This window comes from Ostrinia furnacalis, unplaced genomic scaffold, assembly GCF_004193835.3.
Source record: "Ostrinia furnacalis isolate ACB-3 unplaced genomic scaffold, ASM419383v2 OfSCF4045, whole genome shotgun sequence".
In the NCBI taxonomy this organism is placed as follows: Eukaryota; Metazoa; Arthropoda; class Insecta; order Lepidoptera; family Crambidae; genus Ostrinia; species Ostrinia furnacalis.
The window spans coordinates 252,518-274,626 of NW_021134284.1; the positions used below are offsets into that span (position 1 = coordinate 252,518).

Below are 22,109 nucleotides of genomic sequence, written 5' to 3' on the forward strand. Positions count from 1 at the left end.
AGCTTTTAAAGTACCAAATGGTTTACCAATATTATGAAAAGCGTTTAAGTTTAGCGCTTGGGTAGATAAAGCTTGCATGGGTAAATTCATAATGAAAAGGGAAAATTGTTTTTAATCCACTTTTCTCATACCTAATTACCATGTTTTAAAAAATGGAAATGGACAATTTTTTTATCAACATCGTAATATGGAATTTACGATAACTTTTGTTAAAAAGATAAATAGATGCAATAACAATAATTCGTCGCGACATTGCTGCAAGTCCGAACTGCGTAAGCTAGTCCGTGCTTAACTAAAGAAAGGAATGTTCTTAACTAATATTACCGGCTATAACTCAGCCGTGTACTCCGTCTAATCGCCGGTTTATCTTTAATCTCTCGATATTCATCGCCGTGTCGTCATTAACCCACCGGCTACCGCATTCCGGCGTATCACTTCGTAAAGATACGGTATTGCAATTATCAACTGTCGCTAGTGCAAATCATTTTGTTTGTTATCTTGTAATATGCAACGTTTTAAAATTTCTGTTAGCTTCGACAGTCTCAGAAGTTTATTATTAAAGTACGGAATATTACTATCCATTCACTTATATCTGGAAAATAACAAACAGGCTGTTAATAAAATGCAAATAGCAAAATCCAATTGGATTGTACCAATATTGTGTATTGCTTCCTAGAACAGCTCTATAATAACCCTTGTATCTAAATAATCCACGTGCAAATGTTATTTTAAAACGTATTACATTGCTGACCCACGGAGTTTGTAACGGTGTATCCGTGTAATGAGAAATGTTCGTATTTCATGTTATTCAGCTGTTGTCTGTATCAAGTTTAATTTGTATTCGGATCCACTCATCGCCTGCGGTTTATAATGAAACGACCACGGCGAATTTTCGCTGTGGTTTACTGTGATTTGCGGTCTTGTTGCTCGGATTTTTATTTAACGTTATTCCATACTTGTTTATACGTTGGAATTTTATAGGTGGGACTTGTTAAATGATATCTCAGGCTTATCCCAGGTGATAAATCTGAATTTGAGGCTAGATACTGTTTTCGTGTTCTCACCTAAAGGGGCTGATAAATGTTGAAACAAAGGACGTCACGATCTTACCTTTAAGAATTGTAGACACAAAGTAATAAAACTCTACTGAAAGTTATCTGCAGTGACGAGCACTTTGTCCTTTCGAGGCAAAGCTATCGTTAATCTGTCTTATGTACCTATCTAGTTATCTAGCTTGAGCTAAGTAACGATGCTCTCTTCATGTAGATACTTTGATCTCATTATCTTTATGATAAGAAGCCTGAAGCTTTTCAGACGAAAAATGTTTTATATGCTAAGCAGTGTCGTTGAAATCATGATAACTAACGTGTAATGTTTTTTGTACATCGACTAATCTACAGATTTATGACATGGAAATTTTACTCCATCTGATAAGGAAAAAACCTAAGGCTTTAGAGGCTTCGCGTAAAATAAAGTTAGAACGTAGAAGTTAAGCAAATTTTATTAGTTCCGCCTTTTAAAATGCACTTAATATGCGTGTGCAATTGTAAATTTTATTGCTAAGAATTTTACAAGCTTTGCATGAGCTAATGTTTTATTAAGGGCGCGCATAATTCCTTCGCCCGAGTTGCGCATTACGAAGTATAATCACTAAGCCAGAAGTCACGAATTGAGCGTTTTGCTACCGCATACCGTGAATGTCTAGTCGCCACCGTTGCCGCAACACTAGAGATTCCGCTTAAAACTCGAAATTACAACTCTACGAAGGCTATTTCTGCACGAATCGACTGTTTTGATGAAATAAAATTGCTCAAATTATTGTTGTTCCAAAATCAAGATTGTGACGTGACGTAATTTTGAAAGCAAAGCGAAGGTGATCCGGTATTGACCTTGATCATTCTAATGCATTGATGAGTAACGTCGGTATGCACGATCTAATAGATAAAGTACATAAAAATTATTAAGTAGGAAGTATTACAGGTAGGTACCTATTCAGTCCGAACATTACAAGCTCGAAATTAATTTTCCAAAATGAATCTAGAGTTTGACAAAAAACCCTAATATTGATTTTAATCATGGCTTCTCGAAGTTCTAACTAAACCATCTCATGTAGGTACCTATTCTACAGTCAAGTTTTTGTCATATTTTAGTCAGGAAAATTGTACGACAGCTGTGTACCTACCATGAGTTTACGTTAGGTGTGCTCGCTAGCGAAAACGTCAAAAATCTCTATGGAGATTTTGTTTCTTGAAAGTAGCCGCTAGGGGCGCTGCACAATATGTCATACAATTAATGTCATTTTTTTACGCAGTCGCTAGCGAGCACACGTAACGTAAACTCATGGTAAGCACACTGAGTGATCGTAAGATTCTAAATTGCTTAACTGATGTTTTTTTAGCCAGACCACTTCAAAAACTTTCATTTTAATGTATCTTATTATCCTACCTACTTATTTAGCGTATAATTTAGAGCTAGAGAAATAAGATACTTAGGTAATTTTACTTTACATTCGTTACATAAATGTCTAAGCTAAGTTTCGCAAGAAGAATGATGTCATGCATAATACATGATTTTTGAGTTTTATTGGAGTTAAGCTACGATAGTTATACAATTGAGTTTAAGAATTTCTGTCTAGAGCTCGACTCATCTATATCTATATACTTATAATAAATCTGTAGAGAGGTCAATTCTGTACATGAAATATATTTTCAAAATAACTATCAGGGGATGAATAGTGATCGATACTGATGCCAAAAATGCAATCAGTAAAATTTTTGTCTGTCTGTCTGTCTGTCTGTCTGTCTGTCTGTCTGTATGTTCCTTATAGAAACAAAAACTACTCGACGGATTTTAACGAAACTTGGTACAGTTATTCTTCATACTCCTGGGCAGGTTATAGTATACTTAGGAATTCCCATCAGTGTTGTTCTTGATACGGCAATTGCCGTAATATACGGTATTTAGGCCTCTTAGGCACCATAAATACGGTATACGGCAGCACTTCCATTACCGTATCAAAATATACGGCAATTGATTAAGGTAGAGTTTTATGAGTTTTTCATGAGTTTTAGTAAACAAAAAAAATATTTCATTTAATGGAACGCACCAACTTGTAACCCATATAAAAGAAACGTCAACATAATTCAACCAAATGCAACCTTATCTCCGAGATGTTAAATGTCTAAAATCGTTTGGTCTTCATTTTGGTAGATTCTTCACTTTTATTCGGGTTGGTTCTAGGACTAAACTATTTATTCAAAACCTTTATAAGTGAAGAATAAGTTTAAAAGTAGTAAGTATACGCATAGTACATAATACATCATTTGTATTTTTTTTTATTTAAACCTTCCAAATAAACATTTTGCACAATACGGCAATTTTTCTTAGTTTTCCTTAAAAATACGGCAATTTTAGAATTAGAATACGGCAACCCTAAATTTGTCAGGAACAACACTGATTCCCATAGAAACGGGAATCAGCGGGAAAATCCTTTTATATGAAAAATCTAAACCGCTTAAGTTAGACGCTTGAAATTTGGCATACAGGTACCTTAGTAAACTTAAAGCTTAGTTACAACAGGATATTGCAAAATTCCCACGGAAATGGGAGTTAGCGGGAAAAAACATTTGTATGAAAAATCTAAACCGCGTAAGATAGATGAAGGGGGTAAAACGGGATCCACGCGTACGAAGTCGCGGGCGACCGCTAGTCTAAAATAAAACACAAAGAACAATATTAAAATATCTAAGTACTACTTTGTTGGGGTATACTGGTAACTCTGTATTATGAATGAGTCCAACTCACCATTTATAAAACGAGAAATAATAACGGAAGGTTTCTTTGAAAGAATCCAATATAATTCCGAGTGAGTTTTAGTTGGTGCGTTTGAAACGAAATGAATTCCAGCATTCTAGGAAGAGTTCACCATAATGAAATTCTTCAAATATCGCTCTCCCCCATGAGGTTTAAAATTCATGTAATTGCGCGTGCGGTTTTGCTTGGTACGCAAACGACGCCGGGTATTCGGTAATAGTCGCACACTCAAACATATTAAAGAATCCTTTTAATAATTTGAAATGTGAAAAATAATATTATTATTATCTTAATGTTTGTCAAATTGAGAGTTTTAATATAAACTCAACAGTCGACAGAGTTTAATCACTGCTCTACATGCATGAGAGTTAATTTCACGCTTCACTATGTTGCTGTATATTTAGTATATTTACATTTGAAAAACATATAACACTCTTTACTATATTAAGTATGTTCTGTTACGCGGCGCAACACAACTTTTGCTGGACATCAACATGCGTTTTGTCGTCGCACGCATCGGTCGAGTAACAGTACGGCTATTACGGCCCGGAATGAGCGTTAAAACCTGTCCTGCAAATGTTTGTCCACCTCGGATACGAACGATTGTAAATATTCACCACTCGGATCGTTATCATGTACTTATAACCCGGGACCCAACTCACCAGAGTATTAATAAAGATTAAAATTGTACGAATGTTTGGAATATGCTCGCTGCAATTAAAGAGCTTTCATGTTTTTAAAACATGTCTCACTGAATACTTCATTATATAATTAACTTTTTTTTCCAATTTGAAGCTATATTAATTTGACCTCTCTTTTTGATTTCCTAGACATAAAAAAAAGATCCAGTTCTGAAGAAGATCTTTTTATTTTTACTATTTTCGTTGACATTCTCGGGTAAAAAATGTAGTTCATCGGATGTCATCATTGAAGCATTTGTCACGGCGACCGCAGGAGCCAGACTTGAATGGGAAAATTCGCACTGTGACCGATTGGCGTAAGGCGGCGTGTCACGGAAATGTTTTGTATAATTCCGATTTCGCGGCAATCGTTCGTACTCACTATTCCACTTAGAAAGTGTAAGAGACAATGGGTGAGGTCCAATTCTTACAACACATCCCATCAATACACATCGCACCGTACCTACAACGTAAGGCAATACGCTCTCGTTTAACGTAAACAGAGCCGTATTCTGTTAAGAGATCATTAAAGCGTGTCCGTAAACAAATATTGTAACAAGAAATAACTGCTCTTATTACGTTTGTGTTCAAACAGCAGCCGATGTTGAAATCCGAAATGTCACAGAGAAACATGATTCTGTTTTGTTTCCTCGAACGTAATTAAGAAAATATTTCGTGCACAGTAACTAATTTGTGTTCGAGACGAGGCACAGCCCGTGATGGTACAGAATGTAGGCAATTATATAAACGGCAATCAGCGTCGGTACAAAGACGTCAAGGAGCGAAATTCCGAGTAATACTATTATGATGCGTCAGCAATATTAGAGCAGGGATTCAAAGTAACGCTATGCTCTTATGTATAATTGTTACGGCACATAAAAAGGATTACGACTTTAACAATTGAAATTGATGTTATTTATTCTGACATGGAAGTATTCGGAACGGTTTAACGTCTCTGGAGCCGGCAAGGCAATAAGCATAATGTAATTGTGCAAATATGGAGGCGGCTGAGTGTACCCTTATTAGTTGCGCGTCACAGTTGCGTAAAGGCAGCCGTGTCACCCTAAGCACATACAGGCATAATTACATTGTATTCTGATGCCATATGTTTGCTCGTAAAAGGGATTTTGTCATCCAATTACATTAAAACGTTGTACGATGTTAATTCCAAGCGTAAGAAACAATTTGTGTTATGATTATGATTATTATGCGGATTAGACCTTTCGTTAACGACGTCTTTCCTCGCTGAAAATGATATTTTTTCCGAAGTTATTAAAAACAAGATGAAAGAGGTGTTCGTACAAAAGAAACAACTCGTTTGAACAAATTTATCTAATTGAGAATTTATAATGTTAGCCAAAATTTTTAACAAAATTAAAAAGCGCTGAGTCAAAAGTTAAGCGGATTGGGGCGCGAATTTACGTCTGTTTACAGCAGCCACAGGGGGTGACAGATAAAAATTACAAAGGCCTTAGGGTTTTGCATTTTCGAACTCCAAATCGAAGAAACAACCAAATTAAAATTATTTGGTATTGCTTCTTTCATTTTGACTACCTAATTTACATTAAAAAATGGATACTACACCACAGAACTGCATAGGTATTCTTGATGACAGAGAATTCAAATAAAAAAAAAAGTTTTATAATCAGCTGTAATATCTAGAAACTACATTGAGTTTCCTAACATTTCATCGTAGGTATTACTATCCCGAACGAAATAATTCATAAAGCAGGTAATATAATCTGACAAACTGTTTTATTTTCTATCACAAACAGTAACCCTACTCATATGAAAATCTTTGATAGGTGAACGACCTTGGAGGAAAAACAATGTTTATTGTTATATTACAAAGGGAAAGTCGAGTGAGACTTACGCGAGTGTTTATAAAACAAATTTTGTTGAGCGCGCCGAGACGGCCCTGGGGCGTGTTTCTTTCTGTCTATTCCTGTTTAATCTTCCAGACGATCGCTACTGATCAGGTTCCGAGCATCTGTTCTGTTTCCCTCTTTACTGTGAGCAACGTTAAACACTCAGTTAAAAGATACCTAATTCTCTTTTGCGCCTTTTGCTATCCATTGTGTAGGTGTTAGAGCAAATACTTTGTTCACAAAGCGATCAGTGCCTGGAAATCGGTTTAGAAGCAACTGTGTTCGTTCGTATATTCTTTGAGATTTGTCGTGTTCTTTGAAAGTGCACCACCACACACGTATCTAGAGATATCTCTTGTGAATGCGTATACAATTGAGTTTAGATAAAATGTTCAACAATCGTTCAGGCTTTGAAAACGTGATAGTTGTTTGAAGACCCCTACATGCATGTTTGTACAGTTCTAAAGTTTTTAAACGAATGTACTACGAGCAGACAGGTTTTCCGGGTTCGTCGTCAGTTTGTTATTATAAAACTATACCCTGTCTGCAATGATAACGGACCTTTAACTTGTTGTAAAGCTATCTGAGCGTAGTTACTAAATTCTGCCTTCTATACCATATAAGCCGTGAGTTTGTCGCATAGTGTTCGTTGGCAGATCATTCCTTTCGTGTCACTTGTTGGCACATCGCCAATAGCATTCCTTAATGTCATCGACCCACCTGGCTGCGGGCCATATTGCTCCTCTGTAACCATTCAATTTGGCGTCTATGACCACATTGCATTTAACGCCCTCTCAAGTTATGGTAACTCCCAGTATACATTACTTAACGCGATTCAAACCGGTCCTCTTCACAATTTCGTAATATTTACATATCGTTATTATGCCGGCGTATCTACTGTTTTTTTCTGACATGATGAAGAAAAATATATTTGCGCCTTATTTATCCTTTGGCTTTGGCAAATTGCTTTAAGGGAGACATTGTAGGTATACGATGCTATTATGTGTTGAGAGAAATTTGGTTACCTAATACCATGTAAACAATTCCGTGTCACTGTTTGTCCATGTTTAGCCTTATTTTTTTGCAAAATTGACAATGCGCGATCTAAAGATTCTGTAAAAAAAATCCTTCCAGCGAGACATAATACTCGTATATCACATTTCTTTAAAATTTTCGTTTGTAATATTATATCATACCAAATTCTTTCTGCGTCAGCGAGTGGCACTCCACGGAGTCCTAATAACTGTCATCCAGATTTAATATCAGATCTTCCATTTTGTACGGGTTCTACGGGGAGGCAATTTCCTTCCTTAAATTGTATTTGGAGGAATACGCGTAAACTAAATACATATGCGACCCAGAAGACAAATTTTATTTATATTCTCGCTCTGTGCCATGGATCCAGCGAGGTACTCCTGTTTTACGACAAGCTTTATATTGATAGCTTTATGTTCCCAGTTTTTTCTTCGGATCACATAAAAAATCGTGTCGTATAAAACAGGATGGTGCATCAACATGAAGAAAATGACTATACGTATTTTATGCCAAAATATTAAGACCAAAATATTGAAATATGTTCCCTCGTGCCAAATGTTCACAATATTCTATTGAATGCTTATGGAAGCATTTTTACCGGGATTGTGCAAACATAATACATGTTTTCCTCATTGTCCTTCGCGGGTTTAATCTATCATAAAATATTACCATCTTATGTGAGCTACTAAAATAAAACATACCTACCAAAAATATTGGAAAAATATAGATTCTTTGCATTTGAGCAAACAAATCAATTCTTCCCCAAAGCTATTTCATTCAGCAAGTTTCAAACCCGAATATGCTAACGCCGTGAAACCCAAATACTAGCTGCCTACATTTCTGGTAAAATAGCCAGAGCCGTAGTTAGGTGAGCTCCAGGTCCAGAGTCGCTATCCCAGGGGTGCACTCGACCATTCTTATTCAAATAAGTGCGGGTCCCCGGGCCGGCGTCGACGCGCCGCTAAAATAGTTACGGTCAGCTCGGCTGCGAGTTACCTGGTTTACGGCCGGCTGATTTATGCTAAGCATTTAAAATAATTGTTGGGGGTTACCGTGGCACGCCAAATTCCAAGTCGGATTTATGTGTAACGAAATGACTAAGGTTAGATTTTTCGCTAGTTGGTTTCGCATGACGTTAGTACTAGGTTTTATTTTATTGTAGTCTGCAACAGGAATGAACCGCTTTGTTTTTATAAAAGTGATGTATTTCTACAAAAGAATACCAAAAACATACAGACAATATAAAGTTATTAGGTTAAAATAATAAGTCGCAAAACATTAAACATATGAGCGCTCATAAACATAATAAAGTGTGTTTCTCATAATAAAAGTTCTCGAAGGAAAACATCCCTCCATCTTCTCATTTGCGCGCAAAGGCTTTTCTCTAAATGAAATTCTCCAAAGGAGTGATAATATACGCAATTTTGTTTGAATAAAAGCAAATGGATCTATTAGAGCTTTCATTACGTCTCACATTACTTTATCCCCTGAGGGAGCATGTTTCAGCTCAATTGTTCCCATTGACCGGAGGAAATCACGCAATACACACGCTTGCGATCCGCGAACACTGCCGAACAAACAGACACAACGTAACGACGAAAATTTACATTAGGCCGGTTTAATGTCGCGGAGCAATCTCATTCTAGCCAGGAAACAGGGTTACACCCGACCACTATAACGTAGTCTTCTTCAATCTTCGCCACCCTCAGCAATGAGTGCGCAAGGCGGGTCACGGAACGGTGGTTAGATCAGTTACGATGCGTCGACTGATATCGCAACAAGACAAATGTTCCGCATATCTTGAAAACGGCTCTCATATCTAACCTTGACATTCTTATTTTCTTAAAAAGCACTTGGGTAAACTGAGATTGTACGTGAACGTCCTTTAATGTGGTTGGTTGGTGCCTGAAATAAGCTTGGATAGGGATCTAAGCGAGTCTATTTCACTGTAGACTATTTACAGACAACTCGTGTTCTAACGTTCGCAAAATAAATGTAGGTACCTAAATAGTTAATATGAAGTCATCAAAAGTAAAATCGAAGGCTAGATACTTAATTAAGAACCTAGGATAGATAATAATTAATTTGTAAAGAGGATATTGAACAAACACACGGAAGGTTAAACATATTTTTGCAATATCCCGAGCTGTCATAAACATGATCTAGTTAGTACCTAGTTGTTTTTTGTGAAATTCTTTCGTAATCAAATTACAGTTTGCGATATTGTGTAAAATACCTACTTCTATAAATTCATGCACGCACCATTTTACTATTAAATTTGAATGAAAAACCATTTTTGAAAACATTTCAATCGACTGGTTTCTCTCTACGCATGAACGTTTTCAGCTATAATAAAAGCTCATGTGTTGGATTGTGTCAAAATCATTGGTGTGTAAAAATACAATATAGTCTAGTCTAGTAGGTACGCGCATAACGCACAATAATACAAATGTTTAAGGTACCAGGAGTAGATAAGAGACAACAAATATAACAACTCAATCGTGTGGTAAAATATAGTCCAAGTTTACTTAGCTCTTAGTAAAAAGGGTGCTTTACTATTAACAGCTAGGTTACCACTTTAGATTTGAACATTTTTAAAACATTCGACCAAGTCCATCGATTCGGGGAGCGTGTAATTGCGCTGTCAAGGCAAAGAGATCTAATCCACCACCGTCACGTTCCCGTTAAGTGACAACGAAGTAAAAACTGGAAAATGTACGACAGTCACGTACGCTGTTATCGTAATTTTTAATTAAAACGTATTTTGATTTTTTGTGGTCCGTCTCTATATTTTTAGGCGGTGCGGGTGGCACGTTCTCTGGACGTTGTAATTCAACGGCAAGTTTTAATGCTGAATTTGAACAAGATTTCTGGTGTTATGCAAAACCTGAGCTACACTATTTCTAACTCATATTTTTAGAATGTATTACTTAATAACGACGAATAATTACATTTAAGACGAGCGAGAGCATAATAGCCTCTACATTCGTTACAGTCTCTTTTTATAATCTATACTTATAATAAATCTGTAGAGAGGTCAATTCTGTACATGAAATATATTTTCAAAATAACTATCAGGGGGTGATTAGTGATCGATACTGATGCCAAAAATGCAATCAGTAAAATTTTTGTCTGTCTGTCTGTCTGTCTGTCTGTCTGTCTGTCTGTATGTTCCTTATAGAAACAAAAACTACTCGACGGATTTTAACGAAACTTGGTACAATTATTCTTCATACTCCTGGGCAGGTTATAGGATACTTAGGAATTCCCACGGGAACGGGCATTAGCGGGAAAATCCTTTTGTATGAAAAATCTAAACCGCTTAAGTTAGACGCTTGAAATTTGGCAAGCAGGTACCTTAGTAAACTTAAAGCTTAGTTATAACAGGATATTGCAAAATTCCTACGGGAACGGGAATTAGCGAGAAAAAACATTTGTATGAAAAAATCTAAGCCACGTAAGATAGACGCTTGAAATTTGGCATGCAGGTACCTTAGTAAATTTAAAGCTTAGTTACAACAGGATATTGCAAAATTCTCACGGGAACGGGAGTTAGCGGGAAAAAACAATTGTATGAAAAAATCTAAACCGCGTAAGTTAGACGCTTAAAATTTGGCATGCAGGTACCTTAGTAAACTTAAAGCTTAGTTACAAGAGGATATTGCAAAATTCACACGGGAACTGGAATTAGCGGGAAATTCCTTTTGTATGACTGACTCACTGACATACCCACGCACAGCCTAAACGGCTAAACGTAGGCACTTGAAATTTATAAGGGACGTAGCTTAGGTACCGTAGAGGTGCACTAAGAAAGGAATTCCCGAAATTCCCACAGGAACAGGAATTACCGGGAAAATCCTTTTGTATGAAAAATCTAAACCGCTTAAGTTAGACGCTTGAAATCTGGCATGCAGGTCCCTTAGTAAACTTAAAGCTTAGTTACAACAGGATATTGCGAAATTCCAACGGGAACGGGAGTTAGCGGGAAAAAACATTTGTATGAAAAAATCTAAACCGCGTAAGATAGATGAAGGGGGTGAAACGGGATCCACGCGTACGAAGTCGCGGGCGGCCGCTAGTAGGTAATATACAGATGCGGCGAAAAATCTCTGTAGCTTATTTAATGTTTCAAAATTCCCACCGTTTTCAGGCAACAATAATAACACTTAAACGTGATTTACCGACACGGTACGTCATAATGAATTTCTTGTTACGCAAAACGGTGGGTATCTAATTTACACTGGTGCTAATTAATTCACAAAATTAATGCATAAAATACGATATCGCTAATTTGTATGAGGCGCAGACAGGCGTATGGCTGTTACATAATTAATAAACATCAGTCATATGGTTTCTACAACATCTTTGATAACTTTCACTGATAAACGAGACCAATGATGTAATTATAAATATTCAAAGATTATTTGAAAAAACATCAAAGTGCCGATTGGAAACAGGAAAAAGGCTATCTGGTAACTTAACATATAAATTTCATTTTTTACATCACAAAATAGGCTTAATAAGGTTGTAGGAATAGATTTAACTAACTAATGTAGCAGTGCTGGACGTCCGCCAAAAACTGAATTTATTGAATAAAGATTGGCATAATCAAAGTGTTGTTAACTTTAAATGAAATCCTCGATTATTGTAATGATTACATTAGAATTACTGTGACATTTAACTAGCAAAATAATTTTATTTTCTTAATTCAATGTTGTATTAATTTGACTAAATATTGATCTCTTATACAAATGTATAAAGAAAATAGAGAGCCACTTCGATACTTGGGACTTTAATCTTGTAATGAAAGTTTATGCCCTTGCGTTATGAAAAGAATGCCGTAAAGGTCAGCAGTTTTAAAACTCAACAAAAGGAAAGTAGGATATCTCACTTTCCTTCGAATTTAAGGTCCGCGCAAGGAATGCGAGAAGCGCCCATATTTTATTCGATTAACACGTTAGAGAAATCGAGTTGGAATGCTGCTATCGATTCTCCGCTCGGTTGACCGTTTGACCTTGACATTCATGTTGCAGGTGCGTAAAGTTCCTGTTTGGAGAATTAATATTATGATCCGTTAAAACCTACCAAATTATGTCCGACTTTAAACTTTTCCAGAAGGTTCTTACGCAATGTTTAAGTTCGACCTATGCCAATAAAATCGTGTTTGTACAAAGTCAAAACAACAATATTATTACTTTTTGTCTTTACTGACATAAACACTTTACAAATCGTGATATCACACAAGGAAGATGCCTCTGTCGGTCTTAAAGATACCTGATATGGAATAAATACGAATTCCTTCGTTTTATTTCTTCTATAACTTTATGTTAATTTAATACGGATTCTCCATTCGGATAGCGTGAATCTAATGGGGGCGTTGACTTTACCATGAATCGTAATTAATTTACAAACCAAAGTTATAAATAAATATGCCCATTAAGGCTGTTAAAAAACCGTTACATTGTATGTTATGGCTCTACATTTTATCTGATTTTAAATATTATTAAAATTCTGGACGAACCAAGTTATTTATTTTGTAGATGAGAAGTTTGATGTGTGTGTAGGCGGACGTTATTGTTTTGATTAATAAGTTGTACATTTATTACTGGAATAAATAATTTAATATGACTACAGAATGAAAGGCAATTAATGATATCGTATATTTTCTGACCATCATTCCGTTTTATTTTCGTAGTTTAGCTTCCTATGGTCAACAAATCTCGTAACTCCATCTGATTTTGATAAAAAAAAAGTCAAAAGTAGGCTTGAAATAACGTATTTTGGCATTACATTGTATCATGTTAAATCAGTTAGGCAATATAATGTTAGAGACTTTATATCAAGTTTGAAATTACTAAAGGAAATGTAGACCTACTAAGTATTAAAATGAAATTGCGCGCAAATTAAACTGCAATCTATTTAACAATCTCGCAATTTGCTGAGTTAAGAGTAAGTGAATGTTAAAAATCGCTGAGCTTGAGAAAATTATGTTTCACTCTAATTCTTCGACGTACGTAATAACTTGCATACTAATTGGCTAACTCAACCCTAAAGCAACAATTAAATTCGATTGCAAATACTATATTTTTGGCTATTTTCAAACAAAACTGAAACCCAAATAAGTACTGAAGCGGGAAGTTTTGAAATTGTTAACTAATTAATGTAAGTAAGTACGTACATTTACGTTAGGTAGCATTCCGACATGTTTTAAACTATTTATAACATTGCAAATTAATTAAAAAACATTCCGTAAAAATAGGGGAGTAATGTAGGTACGTATTTAATGGTCTAAAAGCTTATAGTGGATATCACTAATTAATAACATAAATAAAAACTCTAATGAAATCGTTATTTAGTTCACGCATTCTGATATTCTGTAATGTAATTTTAATTTAGTGATTGAAACTAATATAGTAACCTTCCAACCGTAGCAAAATAATTTTCACAAAAAAGATCAATCATAATTTAATTAATATTTTTGTACTAGGTATCTGTAATTTTTAAACGTGTTTTATTAACAATTAATGACTGATACATCACTCATCCGAGATAATTTATGTATAAACATCTCATGCACTAATTAAAGCCAATATCCTATTAGCTAGCAAATATATCTTACCTTGTATATGCCATCGACGAGTTTCGTAAGCTCCTCCGTCTCCATGGTGACAGATTTTCAGAAAACCAATTGTGAGCAGCGTTTTACACGTGAAACTTCATTGGGATAAAAACGAATTATCACACGAACTCAGTTCAACTATCACTTGAACACTATTCACATTTCAATACACAATACTGTTTCTTCAAAGCACTTCAGCAAACAAATTCACTTTCGAAGACATCTGAAACAAAAGAGAAACATTTTCAAAAACGCGCCAAATTAAAAAAAAAGTTGGCTGGATGTTAAAAGTAGAATAAAAAAGTTCGGACCTGTTTTATTTTTCTTTATGAAATTATTAGTGGCCAGTGTCGAAGCGTGCGGCCGGAACGGAGCGTGGCAGTAGAGTCACCTAACCTCCACACCGCTCAAGTATCTCACGACTGTCGATGTTTAGAAATACGTAGTAAACGAGATAATAAGATTACTATGGAGCCGCTGATGTTCAACCTCTCTATGTTTACGGTTACGAGATACATATCTTCGTAGATATGTGAGCAAGGTGGAATTCGTGTATTTCGTGTGGTCATTTTGAAATACCTTTGGGTCAATGACACTTGTAGATGCTTAAATTATGATTATTATGATAGTTTGTGATTTCACGACTACACAACAAACTTTATGCATACTTGAACCTCTTTTGTTTTTACATTATTAATGTTTTGAAGTTTATAGTGCGTTTTTACGAGCTTAAATAAAATGCTTAAGATCTTTGGTTGCAAAGGCCATGGTACAATAAAGGTTATTGGAAATAGTTCCTTGTCTTATCTCTGTGTCAATTTTGTTATGATATAATTAGCAAAATATACATTTCGAAACAATAAATATGCGTAGTCGCAATCAGGTCACTATCTTAGTTCGTGACGGAAAGTATTGACTGCTTGCGAAACAAATTCGTTTTCAATGCCACAATTGCAGTCTGCATGAACATTATGCTACCTACACATAATTTGCGTGACAGGTGTTACATACACCCAACGATAGAATACAATAGAGATCGAAATAAGAACATGCACTTTCGTTTTCATCACCCGACATGGGCGCTATAATCATCATTAGCGACTTTGACAATGCCCTCAAGCGATGCCTAAAATTAACACGTTAAATAATAGTCACACCCAAAACTTTTACTTTCAAAATTTATACGATTTGTATGTAGATACAACATTAACGACGCTGTCAAAATGCCTAACCATAAATGAGAGATGTCGGCTTAAATTTGCATAATTACGCAAGAGCTTTATGCAGTCTGCTGAAGTAATCGTATGCATAGCCCGCCGCCTAGCTCAAATCTGCTTAATAGATGTTAATTAACCGTCATTTGTACAACATAAAGTATTTATGGAGTTGGTTGCCGGAACAGTTATATAACTTCAAATATTAATTCATTCAAAACGTTAATTAAAAAGGCCCTCTCCTAAAATGTTGTCTTTAAGTCGAGACATCGCGACAGTTTAACTTGGGAAATGTTTGCGGCGCGCTCGAAGGAAACACGCCGATTTTACGGAGCCAGCCGCGCTGCAAAAAGGTCTGGAACTATCTCGAAGTTTTTTCGTGCGTCACATGCCGGGAAAAATATAAAACACAATTTCTGTGCGGATCCGTAACTTCATTTTGAAGTAGAGAGATTTCCGTCGTGACCCCCCGCCCCCCTTGCATATGCACCGTAGACGCGGGCACTTTTCTTTCTTTTCCTGTATTCCCGAGGCGTAAGGAAACAAGTGTGCGACTGCTGCTTATTTCAGTTGGAAGTTGTTTAGTCCGGATTGAACTTGTTCTATCCGGATTTGGGAGTTAGAGGCCTCGTAAGTAGCGCGGGAGCGAATCAGCTATAACGCACGACGGTCGCGCAGCTTTTCCCTGATTTCACTTTTGCTAAGTCAGGTTTCAAACTTCATCGCTTTCTACATATTTTATGCGCGCCTTTGTTTAATTTCTGTTGTGGACAGGAAAGCTGATTTGCAAGTAATCGTCAAATATCGCGATATAAACTTTAGCAAACATACATGAACACTTTTCGCAGCTATTAGACGTCAATGACAGTAACAATTCAATAGCAAGAAAGTATCTGACATTGTTTGTAAATAAATTGAAGATTCTCTAAACCTAAAATTCATATTATACGAGGGCTGCACTAAAAGTATCGGGAATGGAATATTTCCACTGTTCCAGTCATATTAAAATCTATTTAATTGCAAACTCCAGGGTTTTAAAAATCGTATACCATTTATTTATTTAAATAAAGATTCTCGGTCGTATCACAAGGTCTTGTCAAACTTGTTTAGTCGTTGAGAAAATGGAATTGACTCGAGAAAATTCAAGAGCGATGATTTATTATGACTTTTGGAGTGGTTTAACACAAAAACAGTGTGTTGACCGGATGATTTCTGCATTTGGTAATGAAGCCCCATCCAAAACCACAATTTATCGCTGGTTTACTGAATTTCAACGTGGACGTGTCAAGCTCAGTGATGATCCCCGTCAAGGTCGTCCAAAAACTGCAGTCACCTAAGAAAACGTTGATGCTGTGCGTAAGCTGATTGAAGAAGATCGACATGTGATATACCGCGAAATTCAGACAACTTTAGACATTGGCATGAGTCAAATACAAATAATTTTGCATGAACAATTAGGTGTAAAAAAGTTGTTTTCCCGATGGATACCGCATTCGCTCTGTGAAGAGCAAAAAGCGGCTCGCGTTACTTGGTGCGTCAGAACTCTCGGGAGATTACATGCAGGATCCTCAAATGCTGTATACAACATCGTATCAGGTGACGAATCATGGATATACGCGTACGAACCCGAAACAAAAAACCAGTCACGAGTTTGGGTGTTCGAAAATGAATTAAAGCCAACAAAAATTGTTCGTTCACGGAGTGTTGCAAAAAAAATGGTGGCCACGTTTGTCTCCAAAACCGGCCATGTTGCGACTATTCCTCTTGGGGGACAAAGAACGGTTAATGCAGATTAGTATGCTAGCATTTGTTTGCCACAGGTCGTTTCTGAACTCCGTAAAGAGAACTGCAACCGCCGCATCATCCTCCATCACGACAATGCGAGTTCTCACACCGCGCACTGAACAAAAGAGTTTTTAGAGCAAGAAAACATAGAATTATTAGTCCATCCGCCGTACAGCCCCGACCTAAGGCCTAATGATTTCTATACTTTCCCTAAAATAAAGAATAAATTGCGTGGTCAGAGATTTTCATCACCTGAAGAAGCTGTGGAAGCCTACAAAACGGCCATTTTGGAGACCCAAACTTCCGAATGCAATGGTTGCTTCAATTATTGGTTTCGTGTATGGAAAAATGTGTCAAATTTCGCGGAGAATACTTTTAAAAGCAATAAATACATTTTTAAATAGTAATGTTGTTTCACTTCCTTGATTCCCGAAATTTTCAGTGCCGCCCTCGTATTAAGCTTTAAGAAGATGACACTTATTTAAAAATAGAACCGATTTTAAATATTTGAACGTGTGATCAAAAATTTGATTTAACTTTTTCTTTTTTAACTTTTTTTTCGCTCAATCAGCGCTTGTTTGATTTTCGAACGTTAAAATAAAACGGCCTCGCGTGCCAAGTTGAGGAGTGGTACGAAATAGTTGAAATATCGAAGTCACCCGGCGGCCGCGGCCCGACCACCACGTTTTGCTGATGAACCTTGTTATCGCAAATAATATGCAACTCCACATTGCAGCTTGAAGCTGAATATTCATATCCGTATTCTTGTCTCACTGCAGTGCTGGCTGTATAAATCGAATATGCATTGAGCTCTTAACTCTTACAAAATCATATTCCATTCTAAGACGTTCTATTGCGTTCAGGGAAATTGGTTTCTGGACGCTTGTAGGTTAGAACTGAAATGAGATTTCTTTTGGGTAAACGCGTTTTAGAATAGAATAGCTATGTTCTATTCACAGTTTGACTACGAAATTAGCTTTCTATCGATAACGTAAACTAGACGATAGATGGAAATGGAACTTGTTATGGAATTTCGATATTGAATATCACTGAAAGACTGCTTTATTTCCTTACTTTTTGTTTTATTAATGTTCTTAATAAAAACGGTTGTTATATTGAGACTAAAAGTGCTGCCTCTAAGTGGTACCTAATTAATATTCCATATCTTCTCATTTTAAAACTGTTTCGCTAGATAGCGATACTATGCAAATAGTTAAAACTTTATGCAAAAGACATTGTCTGCATCTAACTACACAGACCATAGACTTAAGTGAATTTAAGATTTATTCTGAAACAGCAAAATTCATTCTTAACTCCTTCAGGAATATCGAAGAACTCTGAAGTTTCATGAGACTATCGAAGTCTTTGCGTATAACCTTTTTTTATTTAGTTATGGACTTTTAAGTTACCGTAAGCAGATACATTATGATTATAATTTCTTTATACAATCTCGTTATAAAAGTTACTTATTTTTTAATAAGTACAGCCAACTTTCATAACCCATTAAACTCTAGGCACTGGGATTCAATTTCCATTTATTATTTTTAAAACTAGACTAATGCCTAATGTCATCGACCTTTCCATCACTTGCTTTAAGTAGGTACATTTATTTGCTAAATTGTAATAATTATGGCGTGCTACTAATTCGCCAAGTGTAAAATTGTCATCATTAGTTGAGCTACCTTCTTATCTGGAACCGTTAAATTGGTTTAGCAACGGAAACAAAGGCGTTACGTTAACGCGTTCTTCATTAGTCTTACGGTTATAACACGCAACAGTGTTTGTACTGTACAAAGTAGGAGATCTAATTTCAAATACTAAATAGATTATAACATAATTTCCATTTATTTTACAAAAAAAAAACTGTCATAAAAGCGCGCGAAAATTGCGCGCGCGGCCCTTTTTGACGTATATTCAGAATTGTCATGTGTGGATGACTGATCGTATTGGACAGAAGCCTTATGGCCATAGATTACAAAAATATTTCAATATTCAGATTTTTACCTTAACAGTTAGTACACGTTACTACTTACTACAATATAACATAATGTTCTATTTGAATTAAGCTCGTTATAACTTCGACTTATTATACACTTTATTAAGTTATGTAGATTGTTAACTTTCTGGCTTGTTAAGTAGGCCAATTTAGTATAATACATACACTGAAAAAATGTTTGCTACTTATCACAACTTTTAATTACTGTTGACGCAAAAATGTTTCTGGCAAATTGGGTGTCGTCATCTATAAAATGTAACAAAACATGTATCAATAAATTACTTAACTAAATAATACATATTTTTGTGCGCACAAATTTTGAAATTCAATACATTATTGTGTAAGTTGAAACTTTACAAGCATTGAGCGGTCTACAAATAATTTTGAAACATACAAAATTATCCACTTAATCAAAGTTGAGTTATTTTAAAACAAAATATGTCAGCTGTCCATTTTTTCAGTAATACAATTTCACCCATATCGGCGGTAGTTTTAACGGATGTAACGCTCGAATAGCAAAAACCCGCTCGGGGCGTACTTGTTGTAATTACAATAATAATTAAATTGCAGCCCGCCTCGCCGGCAAAACGCCGCCGCGCCGAATGGGCCACGGAAATATGCCAGAAATGCTCACCCACCTGCCCTTATCAACATTCTTCTGGTTCTAGTCGGTTATTAGTTTTGAACTCGTTTACATGAGTTAGTATTATTTAGATGTGATTGCCATTAGAACATGCTTTTATTTTCAGGTCGGCTAGTAAAACGAACAAAAAAAATTAATTAACGAATTCTTAGCAATTACATTGCATAACGTATAAATACGATTGTGTCTATAATATAAGTATTTTTTTAGAACTTTTGTTACAATTTTTGCTTCAATTTTTTAATGAAAATTATTTATTGCAAAAAATACAACAACAAACAACTTACCTACTTTTATTTTCTTTTGTAGAGTCCTTGATTTAATCATAATTCCCTGTTCAGTATCCGTAAACTCAGAACCCAATTAATTAATTTATATTGAAGTTTCAACTCCCACTTGTAGTCTATTGAAATAACACGCCAAAGTAAGTAATAATACTTAATTAGCTTCATAGATTAGTAAAATCTTGTACCTAGTTTATTCAAGTGTATTCTTGAAATATAATTCTAATTCGTTCCAAAATGTGAGCCTTGAAATTAGTACCTTTTATTGAATACTTTTCTTAAGAGAAACATCGTTATTTCGGATGACTAAACCAATAAGCTCTCGAAATTAATCGAATCAAATTTCGGGGACTTGTAATTGTAATTTCATACTTCGAAGACTTTTGTCCTTTTGTGCTGGGTCAATCCTGTAAGTATTAGTAGGTTATTTAATATTTTCACAGTTCAATTCAAATTTCTTTATTTTTTTTACATTTCATTCGTGTTATAAATTCAAAAACCTAACCCTCCTGCAGTTGGGTAAAATAGTTTTTTTTTTAAATTCACGCCATGGCACGGTTATTAGTCAAACTTAAAACCAATTTGCTAACTTCGAAACTTTTTAAAACCTGTAACATACGTCCGAGAGGGCGGATCAGTCATCTGTCACCCACACATGTGGACGGTAGTAATGAGATTCCCAATCACTCCTGGGAAATTTGCTATGATGTACCGTCACTGTGACGAGCCTCGTTTTCAATCATTCACACCGTCCTGGGTGAGCAGCTAATGCAGTAAGCACCTAATGATTGATTCCCTGCATTATAGTTTATCATGTGGAGAGGATTAACGAGCAATGCAGACTATTTTGGAAATTACCACTATTAATCATATTAAGTGTTCGGGCATAAAGCGTGTGGCTAAATTATTTTTATGGTGATCTGTATTATTATTTAATTGCTTTACCTGTTTTCGTTAGTCATTAGGTACATTGCTATTTACAACATAAGTTTTGAAATCTATTTATTTCAACAACTCTTTATTTAGTACAAGCGTTCAAATTAAAAATAAAGGTAACATCAATCAGACTCAATTTTTATTAGTATTTTTTGTATTTTTATTATTATTGCATTCTTGTCCGTTATATTCTTGTTACATGATGCAACGCGTATTTAAAAAAAGAATTGTTGTACAAAATAATAAAATTAACCATCATCGTTACACGATTGTAAATTTCATTTAACCATCAACGCGCGTAGGCAAAAAAATTCACCCGTTGATTGTTGCAGTTTGGCTGAATTACCGGGCGCGTGCGTGTGACACCGCGAGATTGGACAGGTTACGGCTCGGGGGAAAGTGCGCTGGAAACTGTACGTAAACCAACAATGCCCGGCTTATGAATGGGTAAAGTACAAAATGGTGCACGCTACGGTACAAGCGTTTTTCCCTCGTTTAGACAACTGGCATTTTTGTTTCGTTGCAACGTTTGCTTTTAGATGCTGTCGTTTAGTTGAGTATTGTAAAGATCATCCAGATCTCCTTAGTAATTTTTGGAGAACACACTACCAGAGGAGAAAAAATTTCAAGCTAAATTATATTGTTAGTACCTACACTATTTTAATAAGATTCACCATATAATAAGATCAAATAGTTTTTGATCTATAATATCTCTTTTTGATCCGATTTTATCCCAATAGAATTTGCATCAAATAACGTGAACCACTGTTCAACTGTCACCATTCTAACCTTCCCAGCCCCGCAGGAGTCGCACCATAAAACCTATTTTCCCCACAATTTCCCTTACCTTTGCCGTATTTGTGTGTACTCAGCAAAGGAGGGACCATTGTGTGCCTGCTCCTGTAACGGTAATCTACGGGAATTCTTCGGAGCTATTATTACCATGACAACAAAGCATAACATTGTGCGGGGCCCTACCGTACCGTACGTTTCAATACAATTTCACTTTTTAAAGAGACAAATAGTACAAAGCCTTTGCTCCCTTTCAAAACAATTTAAATAGCCAGGCAATATATCTTTTATCAACAAATAAATAAACTTCTTAGCAACGAAGTAACACAACGCGTAACGTTATGAAATTTACTCATGTTAAGTCAATTACACAGATTACTGCACATGTAGCAAGCGCTTGTAGCTGTTCTTGATTATTATCAATATCGTTGTGTTATGCACTAG

At 35.8% G+C, this 22,109-nt stretch overlaps 1 protein-coding gene across 5 annotated transcripts in view; it reads right to left on the minus strand.

The window, feature by feature from the left end:
* Positions 1-22,109, minus strand: part of IRSp53 (Insulin receptor substrate 53 kDa) — a 172,302-nt gene that overhangs the window by 17,239 nt on the left and 132,954 nt on the right. For 4 of the 5 annotated variants that reach the window (XM_028312592.1, XM_028312593.1, XM_028312589.1 and 1 more), the window contains one exon: positions 14,016-14,238. In XM_028312592.1, coding sequence (XP_028168393.1) covers positions 14,016-14,060 — 45 coding nt within the window. In that variant the 5' untranslated portion in view covers positions 14,061-14,238. Of the gene's footprint in view, positions 1-14,015; positions 14,239-14,326; positions 14,422-22,109 lie in introns of those variants that run through there. The other variant, XM_028312591.1, reaches the window with a different exon arrangement.